Below are 9428 nucleotides of genomic sequence, written 5' to 3' on the forward strand. Positions count from 1 at the left end.
TTTCTTTCCATACTGCACAGGCAAGGGGTGAAAGGTCACAAAAATGGCGCTGGCCGTCAGTCTTCTACCCCGCTTGCTGCTTTCTCGGCCTGTGCCGGGCTCGGCCGCCCGACTCTGGACTCCCGGTTCGGCCGACGTGTGGCCGCCATTGGCTGGACTTTGCTGCTTCTGCCGCCGCCGCCTCGGCTCGGGAGCGGCCCCATTTCCTCGAGTCTCTTGGGCCTCCGCGGCCTTGGCGCTGCCTGCTCGGGCTCCTCAGCGTCCCCTGCTCAGCTCTCTGGGACTCCGCACAACCCTTCCCGCTTTCCCTTTCTGCCCTCGGCGAACCTACAGCACCGAGGAGCAGCCCCAGCAGCGCCAGAAAACCAAGATGATCATCCTGGGGTTCTCCAACCCCATCAGCTGGATTCGGACTCGAATTTACTCCTTCCTTATCTGGGCCTATTTCGACCAAGAGTTCAGCATCGCAGAATTCACGGAGGGAGCGAAGCAGGTTTGTTTATTTTTCTACAGATAATCTATCCGCCGCTCATGCATTCAACTATTAAACACACAAAAGTGTTTAGCGGGGAGGTTTCCACTGGGTCTCAAATTATAACGTGGGTAGTGACCCAGACACAGAGTCCTCCGGCCACTTCTTGATTTAAATTAAGCTTCTGCTTCTGTTGCAAGGTCGCCAAGAAATAGGGTTTCGATGGAGACACCAAGGTGAAGTCCCTTAATTACTTTTTCTACTCTCTACAGGTTTTGAGTCAGAAATGGATTCAAAGCCTGTTTCTGCCACTTAAAAGCTACATGGCTTTATTTTTTCTGATTTTATGCAGAATGAAAAAGACAATATTGATCGTATGCTGGTATTGATATATAACATTAGGGAAAAGTTCTAGATAGAAAGGCATAAGAAACTATTACCATATCCCAAGTTGTACTTTAGTTAGTTATCTATGCCTTGATTTGGATTTGGTTGGCTTTCCAATCTTCTTTTTACCTTCTTTTGTAGAAACTGGATAAAAACACTATATCTGGAGAATAAGTTAATTGCTAAGGTGGGGCACCTTGTTGGTTGGTTTCTTCTGAGGCCTCTTTCCTTTCCTTGTAGATGATTGCCTTCTTGCTGTGTCCTCACGTGTTGTTTTTTTTTCCCCCCTCTGTGCATGTGTGCCCTAGTATCTCTGTGTGTATCCAGATTTCCTCTTGTAAGGACACCAGTCAGATTGGATTAGGACCCACCCTCATTTGACTTCATCACCTCTTTAAAGGTCCTGTCTTCAAATATAGTTACCTTTTGAGGTACTGGGAGTTAGGGCTTCAACATATGAATTTGGGGGAACACAATTCAGCCCATAACAATTATGAGTATTGGTCTGTCTGACACACCTGTGCATCCTCTTTCTCTTGCCAGGTCTTCAAATTTCATCTTAGATATTACTACCTTTAGGAAGCCCTCTCTTTTCCTCGCAGATAGCTTAAGTGCTCACCTGTATGCTCCCAAATCATCCTGTTCTTATTCCTGTCATAATTTTTGAACTTGTCAGTTTTCTTGGCTCCCTCCTCAAGTAGACTGCAAGCTTCTCGAAGATAGGTAGAGTCTTAATGCACAATTCCATTCCTCACTGCTAGGAATGTGGAGGATTGCAGTTGGTTCCCTCCCACTTTAAAATGGGATCTCATACTTCAAAGTTGGGATCTACTGTATTAGATTGTGCAAACTCATTATCTTTTCTCCCACTTTACTAAACCTGCCTTATCTATCTTAATGAGGTACAACTGCAACCCAGATCTCCAGACTCCCAATACCGTCTAGGTTGTGCTGCTGTATATTCATGATTAAGATGAGGATCATATAACAGTCACGATGGTTGATTACTTCATCATTATTTTAAAAGGAAATATATAGGAGATTTTTTTATTGAGGACGTAGTATGTACACCACATGCAATCTTTTCCCAGGTCCTTGGAGTAGATACATAATTAGCAATCTGCTCACTTACGACTGTCCATGTGGGAAGGCCATATGAGAAAAGAAAAGTCAACCAACTTTGGAGGAGTTATGCCTAACACCGATATCTAGTGTTTGACATTGTCTATTGCCTTTATCATAAAATAGTCTTTGTTACACTTAACCATTCAAGTATGAGCATTGTACATTGTACGGTATTTCATATGATATCTTGAAATAATAATCACCACCCTCCCCCCACTGTTTTTTTAAGGCTTTTGCTCATGTGTCCAAGTTGCTGTCACAGAGTAAGTTTGATCTACTGGAAGAACTTGTGGCCAAAGAGGTAAAGTATACTTTTATTTTTCCTTTAAAAATGAATGTATTATTCTCTTGCAGTAGAATGATATACGTTGTCCTTATTTATGCTTTAAAACAGTATGCATGCTTACTTAACTTCTTGTCTCACATGTAAAATGGGATAGTAGTAGTATTGTTGGGAAATTATGTGAGATAGTATATGTAATGTAGAGCACTTAGAATGGTATATGGTTCAACCAAAGACTATATATGTGTTTGCTTTCTTCATGGTATTGTGTATATGCAATATAATTAATTTAGCTAGTTTCCCATTGATCAGTGTGTAGCATTTTCAATTCCTCTGCTATTCCAGTGTTGTTGTCAATATCCTTACATATCCATTACCATTGGCAAAAAAAAAAAAAGTCTCCTTATTTTTCTCCTAAAAGATTAGCTTTTCGTATTTAGATTTTCATTATTCTTACGGTTGTTTGATTTTTGTATTTGGTTTGTATTAGAAATCTATGACTATTCCCACTGCCACCCTTAAGTAAAATAAATCACCCTTAAATAAAAAAATAAAAAATAAAATAAAATAGTATGCATGCCATCAGCCAAAGTAGAGTCCCTGTATCTTGCCTTTTGGGTACTTGGGGTCATATAAAAGTATAGAATGACTTGCTACTTAAGGCATAAGTAAGTTAATATGATGTCTTTCAGTTCTTATATAGAATTCTGTATAAGAATTGAAATCTATATAAGAACAGTTCTATTAGGAATTATCTAATTGAATAATCAGATCCCTTTTAGCCTTGCTTTTTTTTTTTTTTTTTTTTTTTTTTTTTTTAACAGTCACCACTTTTTATTTATTTATTTTTTGGCTGTGCTGGGTCTTTGGTTCGTGCGAGGGCTTTCTCCAGTTGCGGCAAGTGGGGGCCACTCTTCATCGCGGTGCGGGGACCGCTCTTCATCGCGGTGCGCGGGCCTTTCACTATCACGGCCCCTCCCGTCGCGGGGCACAGGCTCCAGAAGCGCAGGCTCAGCAGCCGTGGCTCACGGGCCCAGCCGCTCCGCGGCATGTGGGATCCTCCCAGACCAGGGCTCGAACCCGTGTCTCCTGCATTAGCAGGCAGATTCTCAACCACTGCGCCACCAGGGAAGCCCATAGCCTTGCTTTTTTTTTAAAATTTATTTATTTTATTGATTTATTTTTGGCTGCATTGGGTCTTTGTTGCTGCACACGGGCTCTCTCTAGTTGCAGCGAGCAGAGGCTTCTCTTCGTTGTGGTGTTCGGGCTTCTCATTGCGGTGGCTTCTCTTGTTGTGGAGCGTGGGCTCTAGGCGCATGGGCTTCGGTAGTTGTGGCACGCAGGCTCAGTAGTTGTGGCTCTCTGGCTCTAGAGCGCAGGCTCAATAGTTGTGGTGCATGGGCTTAGTTGCTCCGTGGCATGTGGGATCTTCCCGGACCAGGGCTCGAACCCATGTCCCCTGCACTGGCAGGCAGATTCTTAGCCACTGCGCCACCAGGGAAGCCCCTCAGCCTTGCTTTTGAAAATGAATAAATATTGCAGTAAATTTAAAAATATTTTTACAAAATTCATTCCATGAAGAATTCACTCCACTTTTTGAAAAGCTTTTGAAAATTCACCAAGTGAACTATGGTTTGCTTTTTCCATACTTAGACACTACGTATATTGAAAGAAAAGGTTACTTCACTACCTGACAACCATAAAAATGCCCTTGCTGCTGACATAGATGAAATTGTATATACATCAACAGGAGACATCTCCATTTACTACGATGAGAAAGGTAATGCTGGAGCATAGTCAACTTTAAACGACTCACAATTGTCCAGATAAGCTAAACTAGTGAATAATCATGGAATAGTGATATTTTGTTGGTACAAGTGGATATTTATAGAACTGCAGAGAAAATAATATATTCATCTTTAAAGCCCTAGCTCTGGATGACTTGGGATATGGTAATAGTTTCTTATGCCTTTCTATCTAGAACTTTTCCCTAATGTTATTTAATTCACAGAAGAGAGCATTGTAACTTAAGTTAATGAAAATTGTCTAAGACAAGCTGCTCCCATATCTTAAAATGAAAATATTTGTGTTTCAGATTTCCTAACTGAAAGGAAAACAATTGAGTATTTTAAGTGTCCAGCTGTATGTTAAGTAGGAGTAAAGAGTAAAAGAAAAAGTAAATAATATTAGCTAAATACTGTTTTGAAAGTAACATTAACTCAGAACTCCCAAATTGGATTTATTTGGAGACGATGAAAATATTTGAAAGGAACTTTAGCGTTTATCTTGTTCTTCTCCTTGTCCTATTTTCCCAATAGCATTCCTGAAAACTTACTGACTTACTTACTCCTTTTACAGATATTTGCAGTGTATTATGTGCTAGGCACACAGGAAATCTAGCCTTTGCTTACACACTTGCTAAGGCAGTTCTGACTGAGGACTGTTAATAGTGAAAAAATTTTCACACACATGATAATTTGAAACATTTGTAAAGGTACTTTTAATGATAAATATTTTCTTCTTCCTAATATTTCAAATTGCATCTTAGCACCATGGTTACTACCTGATTTTTGCACAGGACGTTGTCATAATCACTGGGCATAGTAAAGTGAATTAGGGGTAGAATAGAAGGCTTCTTCCTGGCAGTTGGGGTTAAGTTAATGACATAGCAGCAAAAAAGTGTTTCCCCCCCCCCTCATTTTTGGTTTGACAATAGATATCTGTTATCATAATTTTAGAAAATGCCACAAATTGAAAGTAATCCATGTAGTACACTTGGTAAAAAGTACCTGCTCAGTAAATAGTAGCTCTTACTACTGTGATCCAGAGAGAAAGGTGTCATAAACCCCAGGAGAATTTTCTAAAAATAAAAACGTGTCAATACAGGTATCTTAAGTTAGACTAGAATGAGCCCAAAATTTGGTCTGTAACAGCTGTATAATTACTGCCAGTTGCTGATTTCATTAAGGATATAAGGATAATAGATTATTGTGATTTGTATTTGTATGTGTGTATGTTTTTTCTCTAAGGAAGGAAGTTTGTTAACATCCTGATGTGCTTTTGGTATCTAACCAGTGCCAACATCCCCAGTGAAACTATAAGTGGAGCCAGTGTGTTCCAGGTTAAGTTGGGGGATCAGAACGTGGAAACTAAACAACTTCTTAGTGCGAGCTATGAGTAAGTCTAATCGCATTTCGTTGTTTCCTTTCTCTAGAAAATAGAAGGTAGTATGAAGGTATGAAAACTAAAGGGAGCTTTAGGAAGAAAAAGATTGAAATTTGACAAGTTATTTATGAAGAGAGAAAGTCAGAAAGACACACTGGCCACGAAACAGGAGTGTTCAGAAATTAGGAAGAGGTAATATTGCTGAATTTAATTAAACTGTATTTCAGCTGTCTATTGCTACGTTACAAACCACTCCAAAACTCAGTGGCATCAAACAGCCATTCATTTTGCCTGCTAGTCTACTGCTCAGGAATTTTGGAAAGGCTCAGCTGTGGAGTTTTCTCTGCTCCCTCTGGCATCAAGTGGGGTGGCCGGAGCTAGGGGTTCATTTCCATAATGGCTTCTTCACTCGTGGGCAGCACCATGGTGCTCCTTGGCTTCTCCACATGACGTCTCATTCTCCAAGGCCTCTCTTTGTGGCTTGGGCTTGTGATAGTATTAAGCTAGTCACGTGTTTACATGGTGGTTGGCTTCCAAGAGGCAGAAGACAGAAGATGCTAGACCAGTAAAGGGCTATGCCCAGTATTGGAACAACATCATTTCCACCATGGTTTGCTGGTCCAAGCAGTCACAGGATCTGCACGGTGAAAGGGCATGGAGAGACTCCACCTCTTCATGGGGCAGCAGCAAGGTCACACTGCAGAAGAGCATGTGGGATGCAAGATGTAGTTATGACTATCTTTGGAAAATAAAATCTGCCATAATTGGCACATGGACCATCCACTCACTAGGCATTTATTGACCATCTCCTATTTACCAAGTACTCTGGTAGGGGTTCAGATACAGAATTGAAGAGTTCCTACCCTTAAGGAGGTACTGTCTAACAGGAGGTTAACAAACTATTTAAAAGAGACACTATAGTGTATTATTGTACTAATAAAATTTGGAACAGTGAACAAGTCAAGCGAGTCAGTGGAGACATAGTTTAATATCTGTCTAAAAGAGAATACTGTTATGTCACCAGAGTTATACAAATTTGCTTTAAAATAATGAACAAATCCCAAAAACGACCTAGGAAAGAAAATGTATCCTGTTTCACTAAGGTAAAGGGAACTATATCTTCATTTTTTTCACTTTTCTTGAAGGGGTTGTGCTTTTTTTCTTTTCTTTTTCTGTTTTGAATTTTGCTCTATTTGTAATTACCCAAAATATTCTGTATATTTAAATACTTAATTTAAATCTACTGAATCGTCTCTTTTTTAAGATGTCATTTAGAACACTATAATCAACACTAACCTTTGGTTCTTCTGATATTCCCTACTAAGATCACGGGCAGCTCATAAACACTGCTATTTTCAAGATCGGTCTTAGTGCAAGCTATGAGTAAGTCTAATCACATAAACCAACTTCCATGAAAGTGCTGTTTTTATCACCATATTCCAATTTATTTCTCCTCATATTAGGCATATATTATGGCTAGTGCTTAACAATAGAATAACATTGAAGTGCCCCCCAAGGACTGGCAGATATTGGAGTGTATGTAGATCAGTCCATTAAAAATACTCACTTTAGTTGAGAATGCACGTCTGATTTTGTGGGGATATATTTTGTGATCAAATTGGTAGATTAAACTTTTTGATTTTTATTTACCATTAACTGTTAGCTTTTGCTAACAACTGCCTCTAATATATACTTGCAAATTATGTAGTTATCCAGGAAGTATTTGGACTGATATAAGATTCACATTATTTATAACTTTTTCCCTAGATTTCAGAGGGAGTTTACACAAGGAGTAAAACCTGACTGGACCATTGCACGGATTGAACACCCAAAGTTATTAGAATAATCGATCTTGGAAAAATCAGCTTATTGGACTTTTAGCAATTACTGTGAAGAACTAAGGAAGAAAAAATTTTCAGATCAGTTGATCTTCACTTAATCAAGTCTGTGGATTACTTTTGTATTATTTTGAAATACTCCTTGTAGTAAATTGGCATGATACAATAAAGCATTTTCCACAGATTGTCATCACTTTCTGTAGAAGAAGTCAAAGTAAAAAAATTACAGCAGCCCATCATTGGCATCATATTCAGTATCATTTCTAATGTTACATGTATATGTATATATACACAAACTCATTTTATAGACAATAAAGAAGACATTGAAAAAATTACACATTTCTAAATTAATAGTCCTTAAATATTTTATTTGTGGTTAATACACTTATACCAATAATTCATGTATGTGTAAGATTTATTTTTAAAAATCACTGCTGCTATTTGATTACCTCTTTGGTCACTAGCTGGATGAGAAAGAACAGATGGAATTATAGCAGATGGGTCACTACAGTACTAAAAATCAGTGAGGCTTACTAAAGCACAAAGAGAAAAAAGAAAAAAACAGTAACTTACTCCCCTATGAAGTAATATCAAGTCTTCTAACATACTTGTATTTGGACTCCTAGAAGTTGGGTTAGGGGAGACAAAAACAATGTAAGAAATAATGTCTGAAAGTTTTCCTAATTGATGAAAACTATAAACCCACAGATCCAAGAAATTCAACAAGCAGGGAAGCACATAAAGAAAACCTCACTAAGGTACATCATAATCAAATTGCTGAAAACTAGAGAAAATTAGAAAAGCAGCTAGAGAAAATTAGAAAAGCAGCTAGAGAAAAAAAAAAGACACATTCCATACAGAGAATGACTGTATTTCTTTTCTCAAACTATGCAGGTTAGAGGCCTTGGCATGACATCTTTAAAGTACTGAAAGAAATAAACCTGTTGACCTAGAATTCTATATTCAGCAAAAATATCCTTCAGAAAAGGTGAGAAAAGACTTTTTCAGACAAGGAAAAGATGAGAGAATTTGTTGACGGAAGACCTGTTTTATAAGAAATGTTAGGGGCTAGTGGACAGAATAGAGTAAAAGGACCCATGCATATTGGACAACTGATTTTTGACAAAGGTGCCATAGTTATTCAATGAGAAAAAAAAAGTCTTTTTAACAAATGGGTAACTATATATTCAAATAGGAAATAACCTCATCTCTCACCTCACACCATACACAATTTTAGTGCAAAATTTAGATTGCAAAATGGATCATAGACTTAACAAAAGCTAATACTCTAGAAATTGTAGAAGGAAACATAGAAATTGCTGTCTTGGGATAGAGAAAGATTTCTTAGGAGACAAAAAGTGTGAATCATGAAAGAAAAATTTATAAATTGGAATTTATTAAAATTAATACTTCTGCTCTTTGAAAGACAGCAGTGAGAAAATGAAAAGCCAAGACACAGATTGGGAGAAACTATTTGTAATACATATATCTGACAAAGGGACTGTATCCAGAATATATAAATAATGCTCATAGCTTAATAACAAAAAATTAAACAGCTTTGTACAGCTATCATGACTTATCAAACTGTGGACTTAAAATGGGTACATTTTGTTATATGTAAATTATCATATATATATACTGTTTTTTAAAACAAAGTGAATCAGCTATACATATACATATATCCCCATATCTCCTCTTGTGTCTCCCTCCCACCCTCCCTATCCCACCCCTCTAGGTGGTCACATAGCACTGAGCTGATCTCCCTGTGCTATGCGGCTGCTTCCCATTAGCTATCTATTTTACATTTGGTAGTGTATATATGTCCATTCCACTCTCTCACTTCGTCCCAGCTTACCCTTCCCCCTCCTCATGTCCTCAAGTCCATTCTCTACATCTGCGCCTTTATTCCTGTCCTGTTCCTACATTATTATATATTTTTAATGCAAATTATACCTAAACAAAGTTTGCTAAAATATTTAGCAAGAAAAGTAATTTGCAGGAAAATAAGCTCAAATGATTAAATTTTTTATAAAGTATAAAACAGCTAATCTATGTTTCATCTAATCTTAGGTGAAACAGATAATAGATCAGTAAGGCACATATTGCTAAAATGAAAACAAATGCAACCAGTTAAACTATCACTTGCCATCTGTTGTAA

At 38.0% G+C, this 9428-nt stretch overlaps 1 protein-coding gene across 2 annotated transcripts; it reads left to right on the forward strand.

The window, feature by feature from the left end:
* The first annotated feature begins 7 nt into the window (after window positions 1-7).
* On the forward strand, window positions 8-8901 carry MAIP1 (matrix AAA peptidase interacting protein 1). Of its 2 annotated transcripts, XM_057551142.1 has the most exons (6): window positions 8-493; window positions 2214-2285; window positions 3921-4047; window positions 5297-5444; window positions 6758-6815; window positions 7200-7289. In XM_057551142.1, exons 1-5 carry the CDS (start codon window positions 44-46, stop codon window positions 6801-6803), a joined length of 843 nt encoding a protein of 280 aa, XP_057407125.1. In that variant the 5' UTR covers window positions 8-43; the 3' UTR covers window positions 6804-6815; window positions 7200-7289. The 2 variants fall into 2 exon arrangements, with proteins under 2 accessions (XP_057407125.1, XP_007190548.1); XM_007190486.3 differs by lacking the exon at window positions 6758-6815 and having other exon boundaries at window positions 10-493; window positions 7200-8901.
* The last annotated feature ends 527 nt before the right edge of the window (window positions 8902-9428 follow it).

Source organism: Balaenoptera acutorostrata, chromosome 8 (genome assembly GCF_949987535.1).
Source record: "Balaenoptera acutorostrata chromosome 8, mBalAcu1.1, whole genome shotgun sequence".
Taxonomy (NCBI): domain Eukaryota; kingdom Metazoa; phylum Chordata; class Mammalia; order Artiodactyla; family Balaenopteridae; genus Balaenoptera; species Balaenoptera acutorostrata.